Genomic DNA, 22,203 nt, shown 5'->3' on the forward strand with positions numbered 1-22,203 from the left:
CGCCATCACGAAACAGCCCAGTTCAGAAGCGGGCAGAGGACATGAACAGGCGTCTCCCAAAGGATGAGATGCAAGTGGCCAGCAGACACTTGGAAAAAGTGCTCGGGATCACCAGCCATCAGGGAGATGCAAATAAAAACCACAAGGAGAGGGCGTCTCACTCTCGTTAGTTCTCACCCGAATGTCAAACAACAGCAAATGCTGGCGAGGATGTGGAGACAAAGGCACCCTATAGACTGCTGGTGGGAACCCAAGTTGGTACAACCGTATGGGAATAGTCAGGGTCCTCAGAAGAGTACCAGTAGACCTGCCGCAAGGCCCAGCGACATCCCACTCCTGGGAACGTACCCAAGCGGAATTAATCAGCGTCTGAAAGCGCTACCTGCACTCCCACGTTTATAGCAGCTCAGTTCACGGCAGCTAAGACAGGAAACCCACCGCATGTCCATCAGCTGGTGACTGGATAAAGATGTGGTGCACATTCACGATGGAATAGTATTCAGCCCAGAAAATGGAATCATGACATTCCTAACAAAATGGCTGAAACTGGAGATGGTTACGCCGAGTGAAATAAGCCAGACCCAGAAGACAGACATCACGTTTCCTCTTCCTTGTGGTCATTCATTTATAGACGAGGGCAAGACCTGCACGGAGGCCATGGCCTCTGGTCTGTAGTTACACTACTGCCCGCTGAGTCATCCCAGCGTGAGAGGGTTCTTCACACTGAAAACAGGTGGAGGGGGGGTGGTGAGGGTCTTGGGGAAGGACTGCTGTTTTGTTCTTAGTTGGGTGTCGGTGACAAGCTTGATCGGAGGAACAAAACCTCACTTGTACCCTTTATGTGCACTTCTTGGTGTGTAACCTGCATTTCAATAAAACGTTTAAAAATAATTTAGAAAGACAAAGAACATTCACCAGCAGTGAGGCGAGACAGGGCCTGTGAAGGGGTGTGTGCTGCGGCCTGTAGCACAGCCAAGCCAAGTGCCCGGGGTGGGGGTCTCCCATCAGCGGGGGCCCTCCCAAGCCCCAAGTCCCCACGGCAGCCTGCCACGCGGGCCTCTCCTCCATGAGAAGGGAGTGTTCTGTGTCGGGGCAGTGCCCCCTTCGCCTCGCCCCTGCAGCACAGGCCAGGCTGAGTGCCCAGGGTGGGGGTGGGGGAGTCTCCTGTCAGTGGAGGCCCACTGAGGCCCAGGTCCCCACTGCAGCCTGCCACGCGGGCCTCTCCTCCGTGAGAAGGGAGCTGTGTCGGGGCAGTGCCCCCCCCTCGCCTCACCCCTGCAGCAGGTGACCTCACTCGCATGCCATCACCTGGATGTGCCGAGGCTGGAGCCGGGGGTTTGCGCAGGGTCCCCCGGGCACACTGTGGGCCGTAGCCCCCGGGCTCCCCCAGCTTCCTGTCTGCCCAGGCCCCCTCAGAGGGCTTCCAGCTTCCCTTGGCTTCACCCCTGCCTGTTTTTCCAAGGTGAGTGTGTGACTCAGTCCACACTCACGGCGCAGCCCTCGTACCAGAGTTCCTGTCCGTACAGGTTTGCTGCAGCCTCCGACACACCAGGGCACATGGGAGCCAGCGTTGCTGCTGCCTGCCTTGCCCACGCAGCGTCCGGAGCACCCGATGGGCTGATTTCTTGGTGACAGACCCTGGGGACTGCCATCCACCCCTCCGAGACAGAAGGGCTCTGGGGGGCACGGAGCCCACTTACCGTGGTGAATATTTTAGCTGATGTTGAAGTGAGGACAGATAACGTGGCGTGGACCGGGCAGTGTTGACGGGCAGGGAACGTGACCACGTGCCCCCGAGTCGGCGCTAGAAAGTTCACGGTGAGGTGGAGGAGGAGCCCAGCATTGTCACACCCGTGCGGCGGCCAGGAGCTGGCCCACGTCCTGGCTCACCTGCTCTGGTGTCCATCCATCCGGGGGGATTAAAATGGGGCGGAGCTCAGAGGGCCTTGGGAGAATGAAATGAGACAACGATGATGAATGTAGATGAGTGGTTCACGGCAAGCAGTCAGTATCGGTCACGGTGGTGCCTGTTACCGACCCCATTCAGGTGATTTTTATGGCAGGAGCCATGGCACATGCTGGCCTCACACACGGGCACTGTGTCAAGTCCTGCCTGCTCCTCTTCTAATCCAGCTCCCTGCTGTGGCCTGGGAAAGCAGTGGAGGATGGCCCAAGTTCTTGGGACCCTGCACCCATGTGGGAGACCCGGAAGGAGCTCCTGGCTCCTGCCTGGCACAGCCATGTCACTGAGGCCATTTGGCGAGTGAAGCAGCAGATGGGAGATTTCTTTCTCTCTCTGTAATTCTGCCTTTCAAATTATTAAGTAAATACATCCTTTAGAAAAAGAAAGCGTTTACATTATGGGTGTAAACTGCATGTGCACACTCTGCTCCTGTGTGGCTCTCACACTGCTGGCTGTGGTGTGCTGCCGTGGCTCCTTCGTTAAAGGAGACCTGGCACAGGTGGATGGAGGGGGATGGCGAATTTGGGTTTGACTCCTCTATGTCGTGAGCCTACACCTGCAAGGCGGCTGTGTGTGAGTCAGTCCCCCGGCCCCCCCAGAGCCAGCAGGGTCCCGGGGAGTCCCTAGAGCTGACGTGGACCTGCGCTTACTGTCCCCACAGGGCCAAGGTGAAGAAAGGGGTGAGGATCATTGGGGTGAGAGCCAGCAGCCCCGCCGTGTGGGACGTCAGGCAGAGTTCCGAGTCTACTGCCAAGTATGCACCAGCTGTCATCGTCTGTCGGAAGAAATCAGCTGGCCAGGAAGACAGGTGAGTCCCACTTGGCCCTCGCAGCCTTCGGCTCGCGGCCTCTGCCTCCGAGAGCTGCCGACACCGTGCCTGGGGTTCTTAGTGCTCCGTGTGAGAGCTTGGGGGACGCTCGCCCGTTCTCCACCGTAGACCTGCCTAGAGCGCTTCTGGTGGGTTGGTTGGTTGGTTACCAGGAAGCGCTGGGAATGGTTTTGGGAATGATGTGGTTTGGGTTTCCCTGTGTGCTCTTTGGCCGGATGTTGGTGCCTGAGACTGTGGGATCTCAGCGGCTCCGTGTCCCCGTGCAGATGGAATCGTCCCTGCTGTCCCCTCCTCCACGTGGCCATCTCGTCAAGGGAACCCGAAGTCTGGGTGTCCCAGATAAAACGGCCCATTGTGCAAGTGTCAAATGGTGCCCTCCGTGTTGGCCGTGTGCATTTCAGGACCGCGTGTGTGACTGTCCGTGTGCGGGCGTTCTCTCGTGGTGCTGCAGGATTTCCCAGGATGGGCAGTCCCTGGGCAGGAAAGGGAAACCGAGTCTGTCTCTGTGCCTGGCCAGTCAGAAGCAGCCCAACCAGAGCCGGGCAACGGGAGGCTTGGGAACTCGGTGGCTCCGTCCAGACCCCTCTCCTAGAGTCTCAGCCGTGTCACTCTCCTGGTACAGAAAATTTGAGCAGTCAGGTAAGGACAAGTCTCAGAGGGAACCTGCTATTCCTGGAGTACGTTCATGGATGTCCTGGCTTCATTTTGGGGAAGAGGTGCATTGTCCAGGATGCAGGCACAGGGGCCGTGCGTCTCTGCGGGTGCCCATCCCGCCGCTGTGGGAGAGCGAGGTATCGCCGGTGAGCACTTGGAGCAGTGGGAGGAGGCTTTCTGGGCTCCCCCGGATGCTCCCGTCCGTCCGGACCCTTCCTGGCGCTTGGTGTTTGGAGGTCGACTCTTCCTTGGTGAAGTGCTAGGGGGCAGTTAAGAGGTGAGGGGGAGGTTTGTGCTGGTCCTGCCCTCAGTGTTCACTCTGGTGACCCTGGTGCCCTGGCAACACAGCACAGTTCCCGTGGCCGTGCCAGTGATGTGATTTGGGACACGAGGTCTCACCCTAATAAAAGGTTTATTTTATGTTGTGTTGTCAGCAGAAATTAGGATACATGGATGATGGGCAGACAGAAGGGTGGGTGGATGGATGGCGGGGTGGCCTATTTTTTAACAGAATGAGAGGACGAACTGTGGTTCTGTGTGTCTGTGGAATACGCCGGGGTTTGTTTGGATCCTTGGAGAGCACTTCCGGTTTTATTTTGCTTTTGAATTTCTTTCAAGATTTAATTCACTTCCTCCTGGGCATGGCCAGGGCAGTGCAGAGCCTTGCGTGGGCAGCTCCTCCTCACTGAAATGTCAGGTGCCTTTCAGTGGAGCTTCTAGAAGCTTCCGGCACCTCCAGCACGCATCCAAACACACAAGTGCATCCGCTTGACATTTAGTTTTCCTTCTTCCCATCCTTACGGAAGAGCTGCCCTGGACGGAACATCAAGCTGTCACAGGCGCTGGGGGAGCGCGCCTCACCCCCAGCTGGAGGCCGATGCCAGTGTGTTCTTTCCTCCTGGGCCCAGAGGAGGGGGAAAACGCTGTAGACGTGCACACGTCATGTGTGCATGGGATAAAGTGTGTGTGCACACAGTGATGCACCTGTATACACGCTGCAGCGCTGTGTGTGCACACGTGTGCACACATGCATGCACACATGTGATTGCTCGTGCATTCATGTCGGGGTTTTGCTGCAGTGTTTGAAGCCTGGTTCTTGCCGTGCATCTTAGAAAACTTTGCTGAGCGAGGATTCTCTGGAGTGGACGCTTCTCCAGTCTGGGCTTCGGGGCCTCGCGTGCAGCTGAGTGCCTGACCCCTGCAGGTGCGTCTGGTCCTCAAGGCCGTCCATGCCTGCTGCCCGGCACAGCTCTGGGATTGGGCTACCTCCCTCATACCACATGTGTCTCAATGCAACTTGGTGTGGTCCCCAGTACGCCTGCCCACGAAAGTAAGGAGTGTGGGCTGTGCGTGCAAGCTGAGCGTAGGCCCCGGGCCGCCACTCGAGACCCGGCAGCTGGAGTTTCTGCAGGGGAGGTTGGCGGGGAGACGAGCCACTGGCCTGTGTGGGTTGTCGCCGCGTGTGCACATCACCTATGTAATGTATACGTGGAAATAGGGGCTGTGTTCAATTCAGTGTTTTCAATAGTGTGTTCCACTTCCAGATTCACTTCAATTGTCTTCATTTTAATCCTGTCTTTAGAGAATTAAATGAAGGAAAACCCAGCTCGCTGTTTGAGGTTGGGATGGGTTGGGATGGGTTGGGATGAGACTTGCTTCCCCAAAGGATGAGGGATTATTACAGAGTGGATGTCTTCATAGCGTGTGGTCAGCTTCAGAGCTGGTCTCTATAAACTCCTCCCACTCCGCGCACGTGTCAGTGGGAACGCAGGGCAGGCGCCGTCCTTAGCTGGAGAGCCGTGGATTCTGTGTTGCTGATAATTTGCCACGGATCAGGAAGCTGTGTTAATGAGGTCAAGTCGCTGTGACAGGTGTGATTTTACAGATTACGGAGGCCCTTTTGTGCCACGATCAGTTCAGCAGGAAGGCTATGCGAGCTGGGACACGCCCCTGCTGTCTGAGACTCTCCGAACGATGTTAACATCTGAGTGTGACCGCAGCCACCAGCGCTGTTCCGACTGAGTCCTGTAGCACACGTTTCAGAACAGCTAATTGCGCCCTGTCAGTCAAAGCTGGGCTGTCAGAGCCTGGCTCAGCACAGCACTGTGACAACTTGGATAAATCTGTAACGGAAGCTGTAGGCTCCACCGCCGTTCCCTCCTGCACAGTCACGGTGGGTGTAGAATGGCAACGGTTACACCAGAGCTTGATTGAGGACATTTAAATGATGGGCATTCACATTCCTTCCCCCAAGACTCGGGGTCAAGAGAAGTCCATTTCTAGAGGGTCTGGGAGACTTGAAACTTCCGGGTTTGCTGGTCAGTGGTCGACGGGGGAGGGCACCGAGCTGGAGTCCAGCCTCTTTCTCAGGATTGGCGTGTGTCTGTCCTGTGCGATGCTCACTATTATATACAAAGACACACGTTTTGAGTAGTAACACGAGCTTCCGTTGGTGAGTGTAATCAGTATTTATGTGTACAAGCATTGAGGAACACATCGCGAGCCGCACATCTCAGCATTAGGCTATCCGCTCGATTTTCCGTATCAAGTAAGAGTGCTGAGACAGGACAGATGCGTTTCTATCTTGCAGCTCCTCAGTGCTGTGAGGGTCTTGGCACCTGCCAGTCCTCGGTGCTGTGCTGACGCATGGCCTCAGCCACATCTGCTAAGGTGACTACGAGAGCGCCAGCCATCGCATCAGCATGGCAGGCCAAAGACCGCGCAGGAGCGCTACGTCGCGACATCCGAGCTGGGTCCGCTCCTCTCTACACCCCGTTTCTCTCTTCCTCTTGTTGGTCACAGTTCCTCTTCTTGTTTGATTAAGCTGTGGTCACGGGTCACACCAGACTTAAACAGACACACACCAGAGCGGGGAAGGCGGTTTTCTGCAGGCAGTGTTCCAGGCTCAGAGTCGCGCAGGACAGAAGAGCAGGCTGACGGGCTGGGCACCGGTGCCCTCAACTCGGGATTTGCAGGCAATGCCGTGGGGTCTCCAACAAGACGAGGAAAGAGCTCAGCCGCTAATGATCTCTGTCACTCTCCCAGGTTCCCATGGAAACGCACAGGAGCCACGCTGGAAAAGGCACCGTGAATATGACAGAAACCTAGAGAAGCGTTCGCTTGGGAGCAGGCAGGCCTGGGCGCGGGAGGGCGCGAGTTCGCCGGGGGCAGTGGGATCTTCTGCACACGTCTTCCGGGGGATCCGGGACGCGAGACACAGGTGAGGCCCGGATCTTAGCACTAGGTCGTGTTACAGCTGGGCAAGCACCTGTCGGAGCCGGGGGCTGTGTCACAGGCAGGAACTGCTGAGTCACTGGGATGAAGGAGTCATTTTGGGGTAAAGAGAAAATCCAGACACATGCAAGAAATAATTTATGTTTTTAGGAAATAGGTTTTTTTTGTTTTGTTTTGTTTTGTTTTGTTTTTTTTTTTTTAGGAAATACCTTTTTAAAAAAAGACAGTTTCCGTCATGGTATAGAGATGCTATGAGAGCCTGGTCAATAACCTTGATTGAGTGAAATGCGCATTATGTAAGCGACAGGTCAGCAGCAAGGAGCCACCAGAGGAAGGAAAGGTGTTAGGCGGCTGACAGATGCAAGGCCATGAGAGGCTGAACTTGCAGAGAAAGAGGAACTTTAAGAGGGGGGACCGGAAAGTGAAAGAAAGAGGAATCCCTGAAACCAACAGAGGAGATCAGACAGAAGAGGGGCAGCGGGAACAGGCAGAGGCAGCATGCAGTTCCACCTCCGGGCTCACACACGGGAGACCTGCAGAGCAGCGTTCCTACAGACCCCGGACACGGACTCCCACAGACCCCGGACACGGACTCCCACAGACCCTGGACACGGACTCCCACAGACCCCGGACACGGACTCCCACAGACCCTGGACACGGACTCCCACAGACCCCGGACACGGACTCCCACAGACCCTGGACACGGACTCCCACAGACCCTGGACACGGACTCCCACAGACCCCGGACACGGACTCCCACAGACCCCGGACACGACTCCCACAGACCCCGAACACGGACTCCCACAGACCCCGGACACGACTCCCACAGACCCCGGACACGGACTCCCACAGACCCCGGACACAGACTCCCACAGACCCCGGACACGACTCCCACAGACCCTGGACACGGACTCCCACAGACCCTGGACACGGACTCCCACAGACCCCGGACACGGACTCCCACAGACCCCGGACACGGACTCCCACAGACCCCGGACACGGATGATCCTACAGACCCCGGACACGACTCCCACAGACCCCGGACACGACTCCTACAGACCCCGTACATGGACTCCCACAGACCCCGGACACGGATGATCCTACAGACCCCGGACACGACTCCCACAGACCCCGGACACGGACTCCCACGGACCCCGGACACGGACTCCTACAGACCCCGGACACGGACTCCCACAGACCTCGGACACGGACTCCCACAGACCCCGGACACGACTCCCACAGACCCTGGACATGGACTCCCATGGACCCCGGACACGGACTCCCACAGACCCCGGACACGGACTCCCACAGACCCCGGACACGGACTCCCACGGACCCCGGACACGACTCCCACAGACCCCGGACACGACTCCTACAGACCCCAGACACGGACGCCCACGGACCCTGGACACGGACTCCCACAGACCCCGGACACGGACTCCCACAGACCCCGGACACGGACTCCCACAGACCCTGTACACGCACCTCCTACAGACCCCATACATGGACTCCTACAGACCCAGTGCACGGATGTGCCTACAGACCCCGGACACGGACTCCTACAGACCCCAGACACGGACTCCCACAGACCCCGGACACGGACTCCCACAGACCCTGGACACGCACCTCCTACAGACCCCGTACATGGACTCCCACAGACCCTGTACACGCACCTCCTACAGACCCCGTACACGGACTCCTACAGACCCAGTGCACGGATGTGCCTACAGACCCTGTGCACAGACGATCCTAGAGACCCAGTGCACGGATGTGCCTACAGACCCTGTACACAGACGATCCTACAGACCCTGTACACGGATGCGCACAGTGGCATTTGTCATCATAACCACGAGGTGGCAAGGGCCCCAAAGTCAAAACACCGAAGGATCAACCACAGGCACATCCAGTCAGTGCAACGCTGCTCAGTGCGACGGAGGGAATTACTGGCTGGAGCCGCGGCCTGGGGGACTTGGAAACCATCGGAGGCCGTGCCGCGTGTGTGCGACTCATTCTCTGAGCAATGCAGGACAGGAAGTAGTTGGGTTCCCAGGTCTCAGGATGGGCAGGACAGGGACTGCCGATGGACTTGGGGTTTCCTTTGGGGGGGGTGTCATAAAGGTGTTCAGAAACTAGGGAGTGGGGATGGTCGTGCGAGTGTGCAATGCACCAGAATCCCCTGACCTGAGCAGTGCAATGGTGAATTCTGTGGCGTGTGAGTTGTGTCGTAACAGCTGTTGCAGAAGTCGTCACATCACAAGAGACGGCAGCGCGACCCCAGCTTTGTGTATAAGCAAAGGCGGAGCGGGCAGTAAAGCGCCATGAGGACGTGGCTGAGCCCCTCCCGGCCGGGGCCTCCCCGCTCCCGCCTGCCACTGTGAAAATTCCGCAGGGAGCCCTGTCACCTGGGAGCTGTGAGAAGATACAGGGAGTGACCGAGAAAGCCGCAGTGCACTGAGCTAGGGGGCTTGGAACCCTGGCTGACGTCTGGACACTTAGTCTGGCGTCTGTTTGCCCACATTAGAAGCCAAATTTCTGTTCCGGTTTGTTTACCAGTGTTCAGTTTTGCTGGAAAAAGCAACATCTCGAGTTACACCGCTTTGCTGCTGGACTGTGTGAGGCTGAAGGGATCCGGGTTTTCTCCTTTTCATGAGCTGACGAGCGAGGACTTTCCTGAAGTCACTTGTCAGCGTGGACATCAGTTCTTGCAGCATCTAGAAGCTGGGCGTGACCGAACGGACCAAAGCGAGTGAAACCCAGACCTCAAAAAATGGCGTGCAGGCGTCCCAGAAGCACGGGGCCTCCGAGATGGGCCAGGGCGAGTTTTCAATTATTTTCGTGTCTTCGACCGTCTCTGGGCCCTCATCGTTGACTGTGGCCACGGGCATCGTGCTGTTGCCGTCTGTGGGAAGAAGCACAGGTGTGGTTCAGGACCTTCCCTGCGTGCTGCTCGTCACGGCGACGTGTCACAGCCCACGGGAGTGCCCTGTGACACGGGTGCAGTGACTTGGGACAGTCAGGTGTGTTCGTTGTGCGCATGGCTCTGTCAGGAGCAAGAGCAGCACCAAAGCCACCACTGGCTCAGACCCTTCGATGTCTACGCACAACATGCAGCAGACATACCCGGGTCTGCCGGGGCCGCGCAACCGGCTCACCTTTCCAGGGTACGCAAGGCCCCCAAGGCCGAGGGGGATCACGGTAGCTGTGTGTGAAGCCCGTGTCATGTATGAACGGAGTCTTCCCACGGTGTTCACATTTAGAAGCAGTTCCATCCTTGCGTCAACAACTTCTGCACCAGATGGGACGAGCCGGGGTGCGCTCTCCGGATCTCCCCAACTCCCTCCTTGTGCCGGCAGAAAGCGGGATGAAGGAAGGCGTCTTCCGAGGCTGAGGCTGAGGGCGGCAGAGGCGCACGGTGCTGCAGGGCGCTCATCCAATCCGGAGAGCCGCTTGTCAGCGTCTTGCTAGTGACACGTACACGGGCGTCTCTGGGAGCCTGAAGATCAGAGCTTAGCCACGGGCAGCAGGAGACGTGTGCAGAGCCATTCATCGCAACACTTGAAAAGTGTTTACTTATGTTCATCTACTCGGGAGGCAGAGCAACACAGGGTGGGTGGAGAGACAGAGAGAGAGACAGAGACAGAGAGACAGAGACAGAGAGGTAAAGATAGGGAGATCTTCCATTTGCTGGTTCACTCCGCAAATACATGAAACAGCCAGGTTAAAGCCAGAAGTCCAGCACCCCGTCGGCGTCCAGCACCCCGTCAGTGTCCAGCACCCCATCCTAGTCTTCCACATGGGTGCAGGGGCCCCGGCACTTCAGCCGTTCCCTGCTGCCTCCCGGGCACATTAGCAGGAAGCTAAATCAGAAGCAGAGAACCCAGGACTCAAAGCAGGAATTCCACACGGGATGCAGGCACCCCAGTGAGGACGTGCCCCAGTGCAGCGAACGGCCGTCCCACACGCTTGTTTTGAAGTAGTGGGTAGTCGGGAGCAATCTCAACGCCCAGGCATGAATTGTCAATTCATGAACTGATTTTCCGCAGCAGGTCTGAGGAGTGGCCTCTACATGCTCACCCATTTATTACTAGGTTCTAGATTGAACTCAGAGTGTGTGCGTGTGCGTGTATGCGTGTGCTGTGTGCGTGTGTGTGTGCGTGTTGGTGCTGGAGGGGGTGCTGAGTCCCAGCATGTGCCTGCCGTGTTACCACTCGTGTGTCAAAGGACACCAGAGAAATCCCCGTGTGGACAGTGGTCTCGAGGTAGGGCGGGTTCAGACCGGGTAAGGACAAGGCTGTCCCTTCTTTTTTTTTTTTTTTTTTTTTTTTTTTTTTTTTTTTTGACAGGCAGAGTGGACAGTGAGAGAGAGACAGAGAGAAAGGTCTTCCTTCTGCCGTTGGTTCTCCCTCCAATGGCTGCCGTGGCCAGCGCACCGCGCTGATCCAAAGCCAGGAGCCAGGTGCTTCTCCTGGTCTCCCATGGGGTGCAGGGCCCAAGCACTTGGGCCATCCTCCACTGCACTCCCTGGCCACAGCAGAGAGCTGGGTAAGGACGAGGCTGTCCCTTCTGAGGTCCGAGTGTGGGAACGACCTCAGACAGGGATGAGCTGGGGCATCGTGGGGGACACAGGGTCTCCCAGGACAGTGCTGAGTTTGCCCTGGGACACACAAGCTTGTCTTCTCGCCTCCATTAGGGACACAGACCACATACGAAGCAGCTGTAGCGCAAGCTTACAGCATTACAGCCAGCTGGTGAAATTATGCCTCTGGCTGACACACCCACCGCTTCCTGCAGAAACACCAGGGACTGAGTGGTTTGCCTTCGCCTAGCCGCGTGCTCTGTTACTTTTATTACATTGTAGACTGAGTGTTTCATCTCTCCCATTCCCAAGTGCAGCAGCAAATGCAGAATTAGATTAGTGAACACGCACTTGCGGTTCCTGCCGTTGCTTTCTGATGGTGCCTCCGGGGTGCTGTAATATTAAAATACTGTTTTTTTTTTTTTTTCTTTGCTAGAACTCTAGAAGTCGCAAATGCAGGGTAAATCATTTCCCAATAGCAACAGTCATTGCTTGTGTTCATGAGACGGCTTCGTACTCCCGCTCTGCGGTTGTAGATGACAGAGACGCCCTCTAGCAGAGGTTTGTGCTGTGTGTAGACAGCACCCAGGAAGGAGAGCGCGCGTCCTTCTGTGGAGCTGCGGTGACGTCCGTGGGCAGAGTCGTCCACTGCGATGCACGCCGTGCCGCGCCCTTGGTCTCCCCTCGCGTGCGGCTCCAGGAGTGCGTGTAGCTCTCATGTGGCCTTGGGTGTGTGCCTCTTCTGTGCAGGAAAGAAAGAATTGAAATGTTAGTTTATTTTGGTGCAAAAAAATGAAAACCACACACAGTTTTCCCACGTATTGTCCGGGAACTTGAAGTCCCTGCACATAGCCGCTGTCCCTACACAGGAGTCATGGCAAATGCGCACTGTGGAAAAACTGTGCATGGGTTCCCAGTGCTTTGCACCAAAGTAAGCGAATCCTTTTGTTCCTCTTCCCATGAAGGTTTTGCAAGCCCCTCATCTCCATGGCTGCATGAATTCTTGCTAAGGGTCACGCACACGAGTGGTCATATGGGCTCTGAGTGTTTATTGTAAAAGTCCATCAGCATCCGCCTTCCTCCTAAACAGCTTTCTTTCCGTGTATTTTTTAATTTATTTATTTATTTATTTATTTGACAGATAGAGTTAGACAGTGAGAGAGGGAGGCAGAGAGAAAGGTCCTCCTTTCATTGGTTCACCCCCCAAATGGCTGCTGCGGCCAGCGCACTGTGCTGATCCGAAGCCAGGAGCCAGGTGCTTCCTCCTGGTCTCCTGTGCAGGTGCAGGGCCCAAGCACTTGGGCCATCCTCCACTGCCTTCCCGGGCCACAGCAGAGAGCTGGACTGGAAGAGGAGCAACCAGGACTAGAACCCGGCGCCCATATGGGATGCCCGCGCTGCAAGGCGGAGGATTAACCAAGTGAGCCACAACGCCGCCCCCACCCCCCGTGTATTTTTTTAAGATTTGTTTGAAAGAGTTACACACAGAAGGAGAGACAAAGAAAGAGAGAGATGCCTTCTCTCTCTATTGGCTCTGTTCTCTCTATTGGATTTATCGGTTCACTCCCCAAATAGCCACAACAACCAGGGCTGGGCTGGGCCAAGAGCCAGGAGCTTCATCCAGGTCTCCCATGGAGGTGGCAGAGGCTGAACACTTGGGCCGTCTTCTGCTGCTTTCTGGGTAGGAAGTGGAGCAGCCGGGACTGGAACAGGCGCCATATGGGATGTCAGTATAGCAGGTGGCAGCTTAACCCTTGCGTGTTCGTGAGGTCAGGAGATGCTCTTCTCCAGAGCTGTCCCTTTGATCCTCCAGCTGTGTGGGCCACCACAGTCTGGGTCTGTGCCCTGGCTTCCAGGATAAGCCTGGACAGGGGGCATCCTGGGAGTCGTGTGGTCTGAAGCCTCCGGAGGTCTCTGGTGTGCCGAGTCTGATGTGAAAGGCGTGTGCTGGTCTGATCTGGGAGCAGACAGAGTGCAGAGCTGTTTGGGAAGACCCGAGCGGCTCGCAGAACAATAAGAGAATCCATGGGGACATGATCAGATGCTGCCGGGGGAGCTGTATTTGCAGTCCAGCTGGGCTGCGTCATCTGGCTCTTACGTCCTGAGAAACAGCCTGGTATCCTCCTTTGTTGAACAAGTGCACCCGGCTGGAGTCCCCCTCACTTCCAAGGCGGCCTCCTCCTGACACTTGTCAGCTTCCCCGAGCTGTGCTCATTAGCTCGAGACGTCTGTCGGTGACTTCCTAGTCTTCCAGGCCTGGGGACTGATTGTGACATTAGTTAGCAGGATTAGCAGCAAGGGCCCTGAGGCCTTGAATTATAAATTACACACTAGGAAGCTAACCCATTTCAGGCATGCGGTGAAAGGAGGTTTACAAAATGCGTCTGGTCCTGGGGCCGCTGTCACGGTGCAGCTTCAGAGCACGGGGTCCCCCAGAAAAGCACTCTTGTGTCCATTTGCCTGGAATTCCTCCCCTTGCCCCCGTTCCAGGCACCCCACGTTCTCCTTTCTCTCTGCAAAATTTTATCTTTTCCATAACTGTCCCAAACCAGAGCGTGTATCGGCGGTGAGTGTATGAACGAGGCGTGACATGTCCCAGCTTCTCGGCCACGAGATGGAACGGGCCACACATGCGTGACATGAAGAGCTGTGCTGAGCCCAGGAGCCACAGGCGTGTGATGACATGTTGCATGTTCCCATTTGCACACAGCCGCCGGGCATCCTTCTAAGTGGCTGATGTCCAGCCTCTGCTGGAATCACTCAGTTGTCAGCACAAGGCTGCTCTAATTCTTCCTAACTGACTCGGATTTCCTTTCTCCGTGTGGAGCTGCTCTTGTAAGTTTTAAACTTTTCCTAAAACAACGCACTCACCTCCCGAGAGACCGGCTGTGGTCTGGATTCCGTGACACTCCAGGCCACAGCGTGGACAGCTCGGCAGCAGGAGGGTTCATTGTATCAGGGTGGCTTCTCAAACATGGAAGAAGGGAGCCAGGACTGTCGCTGTCGGGAGACGTCCTGCCGCTTCGTGACCACGTGGCCTTGGCCACGCGTGACTCCTGACGCCCTGGGTGCTGGCTCCACGTGGTTCGGGTCACCCACTGCTGGAGGGGGTGCACAGTGCTTCATGTGGGTGCTGGGTGCATGTTGTAACCGTGTGGTTTCTGAGGGACTGTGTGCGGAGGGTGCGTAGGTGTGGCACCGAGCAGTGAGAGATGGTTCCAGCTGGGGTCATTGCTTCCTGACATCAGCAAAGGGGTCTTGTGGGATGGAAGTGGTCAGGGTTGGCTCAGGTCTCCCAAAGCCCTGCCGACAGCATTGCGTCATTCACTGTCCTTGCAGCAAACCCATGAGATGGTTCCTGTGGCCGCTTCTACTTCCGGACACAGGTGCGAGGTAGCGTGTCTCACCCAAAGCAAAACAGACCGAGGAACCGGCCTCACGTGGTTCGGATGTCCACTGCGAAAACCTGGCCCTGAAGAGGGTGGGGCTCTGCGTTGCAGGGCAAGGCGGGGTCTGGCTGTGTCTGCCCCAGGGAGCAGGCCGTGGCCAGCAGGTAAAACAGGCTCCGAGACGTGGGCACCAGCCTCAGCCTCTCCTTAAGAGAAGCAGAGGCCGGCCCAGGACCGGATGGCAGTGTCCGTCACTGCCGGTCGCTGTGCTGGCCAGGCAAAGCGGCCGCGGGAGTCGCCCACGGTGGCAGGAGTCTGACCAGGGGTATAATTATTACGAAAGGCACTTTCAGAATGTTTTCATGCTGGCCGTGCGGCATTCTGTGTGCTCCCTACAGAAAACCGTGTGTGCAAAGCTGGCCGCACACCTCATAACCACCATGGTTCCACACAGGTGCTGGGGGCGGAATGCATTAGAAACCCTGCCCGCTAAGCAGAGAAGCCATCCGGCACCCATCTTTTGGTGTTCAAAGTAGGGTGGGGCAGCTTCAGAGTTGCAGAGTGGTGCTTTACAGATCTATCGGCTTGAGAAAATGCTCCCGGTCCCCGAGTGCGGTGAGAGGGTGTGGAACAACCTGTGCACAGCAGCGAGCTGACTTTGTGGGTGACAGCAGGCTGCTGGGATGCACACTCGGTGGTGCTTGGGATGGAGGGTGGAGAAGAGGAATTGAAAGATGAGGTCTTAAGCCAGCGCCGTGGCTCACTAGGCTGATCCTCCGCCTTGCGGCGCCGGCACACCGGGTTCTAGTCCCGGTCGGGGCGCTGGATTCTGTCCCGGTTGCCCCTCTTCCAGGCCAGCTCTCTGCTGTGGCCAGGGAGTGCAGTGGAGGATGGCCCAGGTGCTTGGGCCCTGCACCCCATGGGAGACCAGGAGAAGCACCTGGCTCCTGCCATCGGATCAGCGCGGTGCGCCAGCCGCGGCAGCCATTGGAGGGTGAACCAACGGCAAAGGAAGACCTTTCTCTCTGTCTCTCTCTCTCACTGTCCACTCTGCCTGTCAAAAAAATTAAAAAAAAGAAAGATGAGGTTTTATTGGAGCAAAAAAGCCTTTGAGCTCACGCACACACGCAGGTGCACACAGTCCAAAGGCTGAATGTGGAGTGTAGCGGCGTTTTAATAATGGTGAGATTATGGGTGATATTTGTTTTCTCCTGAATTCAACCCAAAAACTGTTTTGCTGTCTTCGCACCTGCTGGGCCCCTCTCATGCTCCACGCTGACAAAACAGGCCACGGGTCGTAGACTCTCGTTCTTCCGCTAAGCCTTCTGCCATGGCTGCGCCTCAGTTTACTGGGCACAGGCACTGGGGCGTGGGCTTAGCTCTTCCATGTGCCTTTGAGGGATCCACGCAGTTATCCCAGGTGTGGGTTGGCACACAGGGATTTGTCGAGGTAGGAGGTGAAGGACTGCTTGGGAGGAAGATGGCCAAGGACGTGCGTCCTGACCACCCGGCCGTGGTTCACCCAGAACACTTGGGGCTGACATTGAGGAGTGCGGAGCTGTGTTCTCTGTGGGTGGGAACCAGAGAAACAGGTGCAGTGCTGGTGAGGCACAGGACAAGTCAGAATGGCCGTCTCGTCCCATTACGCAACTGTGCCAGGAGATCCTTAGAGATAGATTAAAATCACACCAGAAGTAAAGCGGACCAACAAGTTCCGAGAGAGAAGAGGGCATTCAAAGTGGGGCCCCTTTGGAGCCCTAAATATCACCAGAAAGGATCCAGCTGTACTTTCCCTGTTCCCTTAGCCACGCGCGCCGGCCTCGTGGCAAACTGTCTCCAGGGTAATTTCAGAGCGACCTTGTGACGGGGTCGGGAGACTGAGAATCACAGCAGGGCCTCTGCGTTAAGGGTGTGTGAGAAGGAAGCATGGGGAGGACAATTTCAATTTGTCGTCAAGTGCTGCTGGACCCTGGGGCCCTCAGTGTCCTCGGGCTGAGTCAGCACCCGTGGTTCAGTGGACGGCAGTGTGGGTCCACACGTGTGCGCCTGCAGCTGTGTGTGTCCTTGGCCAGCACGTGCCGTCACTATCACACGTGCACAATGTGTGTGAAGGCTCATGCATCAGGTGGTCACGGGGAGGCAGAAGGTAGTGCATGAAAAACACTGTGCAACTTCTTATCTCGCCCCCGTGTCGTCGTAGGGAGTGAAAGACGGACCTCCTTGCCGGCATCAAGATTCACGGCTGACACCTCGATAACGCAGGGGGACGGGCGCGAGCACAGCGAGTGTATAGAACTGAAGAGTTGTGTGGCCTGGGAGCTTTCACAAGTTATGAGGAAGACACCCAGGGAAAACTGTACATTTCAGCGCTTGGGTTTGATGGCGAGTGGACAGGGGGTGTGAGCTAACGCTGGCCTCCGAGTCCAGGGCTCTCAGGGGATGGACATCAGCGAACGCCTCCAGGGTCAGGCCTTGAGCAGGAAGGCTGGGGCCCACTGACCTTCCTGGTTCTGGGGTCGCCTTGGCTCATGGTGCCCTGCTTTGGGGGTGTCTATTCTGAGTCGCGACATCGAGATCACACTCAGTGAAAGTCATCAGTGCTGTCCTTTATAAAGTCAGTTACACTCGCAGCCCCTGCGTTGGTTCATTCACACTCTTGCTGATGTGTGGGGGAAGTGTGTGTGGGAGTCCATTCATGATGCGTTCAGAAGGTCACGGAAGGCTGAGCTCTGTGGGGCACGGACGTCGAGTTTCTTCCCGGGTGTTGGCAGGTGACTCGATTAAGACATGAAATGAGGAGGTGGTGCTGGGTGCAGCCCTTGTGGAGCGAGGGCTGGCCGGAGACATGGAGGGGCGCAGCTACAAGGCTGCAGGTGCGCTAGAAGGCTGTGAGTGAGTCTCTTGGGACGACGGAAGAGCAGGTGCGCTGTGGGCAGCCCTGTTTCCAGCGCAGGACCGCGTCCTCCCACGGGAACAGCACCGCTGTCCTGCCAAGGGCTCCGGCTGCAGACATTCCTTAGCCACCAGGACACTGTTAGGTAAAGGTGACAGTCCCTCCCCTGCAACCCCATGGTCACTTGCAGCAGTGAAACGCGTCCCCCCCGCCCCCAGAACCTTCTCAGGTCGGTGCGTGCCACACATCACAGCGATGCCAGGCACTTGTTAAGTGCCAGGGTTTGCACGGTGAATCCGACACAGTGCCCCATGCTCACGTAGCTGCCAGGCACAGAGGGGTCGTCCCGTTTTGCAGACGTAAGCACGGTGACAGACGTGAGCCCTGACAGCCGGGTCTCCGGGAGCCCAGTGTTCTGCACGTGACACAGAGATGCCACGCTCAGTGCAGGTGGCCGGGCCGCGACGGGAAAGCTGCTGCGTGGAGTGAGAGGTCCTGTTCTGGTCTCCTCGTTGGGATTCTGTCCACTGAAAGCGAGAGAAAACCCGGCCCCAGCTGGTTTCCCCACGGAGGAAAAGGGGGGGTGGTAAAGAAGTTTGAGAAGGTGGTGGTGGTAGTGGACTTAGCAGCTCATGAAAGCCAAGACCTTGAAGTGGACATGTAAGTGCGGCCGCTGTGATTAGATATGTGCAGCCATGCCTTGGCACCCCTCCCCAGGGCCGGGCAGAGCTGAGCAGGACCGGGCAGTGTGGTGGTGTGGACGGCGGCCAGGGCTCGGTCACACGCTGACAACTCAGGGTGGAACCAGTCACAGAGAGTCAGAAGGAGGCGGCGGCGGGCAGCTTCCTGCCAGTTGGAGGAGGGCCCCAAAGAGGAGAGAGGAATTGCATCAAGTATCAGAGGGGCTGCTCTGTGGTAAGACGCGGTCCTCAGCACTGTAGACACCGGGTCTCCGATAAGCGTGGGGAATGAGTGAGAACGTGAGTTGGTTTTGCTGGAGAAGATTTGGAAATCCGTGCGTGGGAAGTCTTCAGAACATTCATGAAAATATCTGTTACACTTGCACGGATTCGAGTTTATCTTTTAACTCCCCTTGTCCATGAACTTCTTGAAGCACACTCACAGGTCCAAGAAAAACGAGAGAGCAAGCAGACGAACGCTGGGCTGCTGCCAACTGTAAGCAGGGCTGATTGTCAACTGTCATGCAAGACCACGTGACACGAAGTGGCTCAGCTTCTTCTGAGACTTACTTTCTTCATCTGGAAGTTCGGGTAGAACGTGCCTTCCACCGGTCTGGCACGTTTGTCTAAGTGTAAATGAGGCGCTGGTACAGAAATAATACTTAAGGCACAGAATACTGTGTTTTGGTATTAAACAGCCTCCGGACTGGGAGAAAACTGTCTAAACCACAGTGCTGACAAAGGACTGATCAGAAGACAGATGACCCAGTGCAAAAACCAGGCAACTATTTGATCAGCAGGTTCACAAAAGAGGAGACACAGGTGGGAGATGAACAGAGAAAGTGACGCCCACGTCTACCACTAGCAGAGACACAGGAGGCGACGCCCACGTCCACCACATAGCAGAGACAAGAGGCGATGCCCACGTCCACCATGTATCAGAGACACAGGAGATGACGCCCATATCCACTACGTATCAGAGACACAGGAGGCAACGCCCACATATACCACGTATCAGAGACACAGGAGGTGATGCCCACGTCCACCACATAGCAGAGACACAGGAGGTGATGCCCACGTCCACCACGTATCAGACACAGGAGCAATGCCACGTCCACCACGTATCAGACACACGAGGCAACGCCACGTCCACCACATATCAGAGACACAGGAGGTGATGCCCACGCCCACTACGTATCACAGACACAGGAGGCAACGCCACGTCTACCACATATCAAAGGCACAGGTGATGCCCACATCCACCACTTTCAAAGAAACGTGAATTTCAGCCACAGTGAGCTTCAGCCACAGGAGTGACTGAACGTAAAGAGATTGGCATGGAGTGAGACTTGCAGACTCAGAGCCATTTTATCCATAGTAACCCACGTGTCTGCCATCAGGTGGACTGATGAACCCTACGTGCCCCGAGATTCAGAAATAAAAAAGGCCTGGGAAACTCGTGCAAGGAACATGGATCAGTCACGAGAAAATACTGAGTGCGAGAAGCTGGGCGCAGTGGCTGTGTGCTCCCCATGTGTGCTTGTATGAGATTGTGTGGAAGGCGAGTCTAACGCGTGGGGGTAAAGACGGGTGAGGATGACCCGGAGCAGAGGCGGGGCTGACGCCCAGAGCTCCGGTGCCCAGAGGAGCTGGCTGCACTGTGCATCCCAGCTGTGGTTGTGTCACATGACTGCGTGAGGGGACCTCAGGAAGTCAGGGAATCGGCAGTGAAAGGTGAGTGTATTTCTCGTGAAACAAAAATTGGAATCCATGCAGCTTCTTCCTGATATAAAATTGTCATGCACTTTTTAAAACCTCCTTGTTGCATAGATTTCAAAATTTTTTCAATCAAAATAAATTCTTCATTCCATTTTCCATGATCTATTTTTGAAGCATCCTCATGTTTATCAGACTTTATCCAGAAACTTTGATGAGTGCCTTCAAGTGTAGGCATATTGGGTTTCAATGAATTGGATTCTGAAATTAATAATTGCCCAAGGCCGTGTGGACCTTCCAGGGTCTCCAACAGCACAAGGAGAGACCACACGCTGTGTGGCCAGGAATGGCAGGTGCCACACCGCAGGTCAGCTCAGGCCATGAGGTTGTACTTGATCCACACTGTGCTCTGCGATGGGGAGATTTCTCTCCAAGTACAGACTTCTGGCTCCTCCCCTGTGGGGAGCAACCCGGACTGGACTGAGTTACTGGAATTAAGACTTATTCTATGCATCTGCTCTCCCACAATATGGCGCTGGGAGAGGAGGAAACAGCTTCTACACAGCTGCCTCTTGCCAACTTGAGTGCTGACCTCCAGGAGCTGATCCTGCTCCTGATTGGAGGAGAGCAGCGTACTCGGCGTGTGGGCAGCCGAGTTGGGATTGGCGGAGGAGGACTATAAAGGAGGAGACAACATGCACCAGGAACATCTAAGGGGAACATCTGAAGGAACACCTGTGCAGCCCCCAAGAGAGCCGGCCGGCGGTGTGCCACTCTCCTGCGGAAGTGGGGAAAGTGGCAGGGGGAACCGCCCTTCCACGGAGGTGGAAGGGACGGTAGCCAACCCGGGAAGAACCAGCAGCAAACCCGGGGAGGGCCGAGCAGACAAAAGAACAGCGCAGGGTCCTGTGTCGTTCCTCCACGAAGAGGGGGAGCGACACTCCCCCATGGTGGTGAGGTCGGCAACCCTCAGTCTTTCATGTTTGCAGCAGCCATCAGCGTGTGCAGAGCCTAGGACCGCATGTGGGAGGAACCTGCTCCGACGGGGGTCAGCCCACAGCCCTGGTCCTGAGTCTGCACCCAATTTTAAGTCTCGATCACTCCCTGTGGTTATTGCGAGCCCCTCAGTTTGCTGGGGTGGCATTTGTAGGCACTGTGGCATCTACGGCATCTCTTCACGTTGCCATAGCAACCCTGACGCTAGATACAGATTTGTTTCTGCAGGGGCGGAAAGGTGAGGTCAAGCAGCTCAGTAGGTTGCAGGATCCCTTGGCCGGACGCCCAGATGAGTGTCCGTCGCCTGTCTGCCTCGCGCACTCTGTCCTCTTGGCAGGAGGAAGGCAGCAGGGGGGAAGCAGGTGCACGTGTCCGGCTTGCTGGGCCCAAGGCTGAGCAGAGCTAATACCTGGGGAATCACAGGTCTGGGAAGAGTCCTTGCGAGCCTTGTTTCACAAGCTCTGGGCCCTCCGGGAGGGGATGCGTCGGCATTTGTTGTTCTGTGATTTTACACCTCTGGGTCTAGCTGAGAAGGCATTGTCTCATGCTTGATGTTCAATCCCATGAGGGTCTCAGGTCACTTGGATTAAGGAAAATTGCAGGAACTTTGAGGAGGGGGTTATTGGGTCCAAGATGTTCATTTCACAGCTGGCGGACCTGGCTCTGAAGTGGGCAGTGCCCCGGACACGCAAGGTGCAGAGGACCCCCCCACACCTGCCCCCAGCGGCAGCCCTGGGTGAGTCCAGAACGTGCTGCCGACGTAAGGTTCTTTCCAGAGTGGACAGTGAGAGAGAGAGAGACAGAGAGAAAGGTCTTCCTTTGCCATTGGTTCACCCTCCAATGGCCGCTGCGGCCGGCGCACCGCGCTGATCCGAAGCCAGGAGCCAGGTGCTTCCTCCTGGTCTCCCATGGGGTGCAGGGCCCAAGGACCTGGGCCATCCTCCACTGCCCTCCCGGGCCACAACAGAGAACTGGACTGGAAGAGGAGCAACCGGAACAGAATCTGGCGCCCCAACCGGGACTAGAACCTGGGGTGCCGGCGCCACAGGCAGAGGATTAGCCTAGTGAGCCGCGGCGCCGGCCCTCCATGTACTCCTTTGAGGATATTCTGGGGACCTGGCCAGCTGGGAAAGTTTCCAAACGAGAAATAGGCTCATGTCTCTGATATAATCAGATTTTTATTTTTTCAAAAGAGATTGCAGGGTGGCTCCCAAGCTACTGTTCTTGGCAGCCCAGAGGTCACGCGATGGGAGATTGCATCTCGGGCCTCCGT

At 56.4% G+C, this 22,203-nt stretch overlaps 1 protein-coding gene across 4 annotated transcripts in view; it reads left to right on the forward strand.

Moving 5' to 3' along the window:
* The window catches only part of TMEM132D (transmembrane protein 132D), a 490,214-nt gene that overhangs the window by 223,146 nt on the left and 244,865 nt on the right, over positions 1-22,203 (forward strand). For 3 of the 4 annotated variants that reach the window (XM_002723061.5, XM_070065751.1, XM_051838916.2), the window contains exon 3: positions 2,625-2,771. The exons of the other annotated variant lie outside the window; for it this stretch is intronic. In XM_002723061.5, coding sequence (XP_002723107.3) covers positions 2,625-2,771 — 147 coding nt within the window. The remainder of the gene's footprint in view (positions 1-2,624; positions 2,772-22,203) is intronic. 4 annotated transcript variants of the gene reach the window in all.

Source organism: Oryctolagus cuniculus, chromosome 21, assembly GCF_964237555.1.
Source record: "Oryctolagus cuniculus chromosome 21, mOryCun1.1, whole genome shotgun sequence".
Taxonomy (NCBI): Eukaryota; Metazoa; Chordata; class Mammalia; order Lagomorpha; family Leporidae; genus Oryctolagus; species Oryctolagus cuniculus.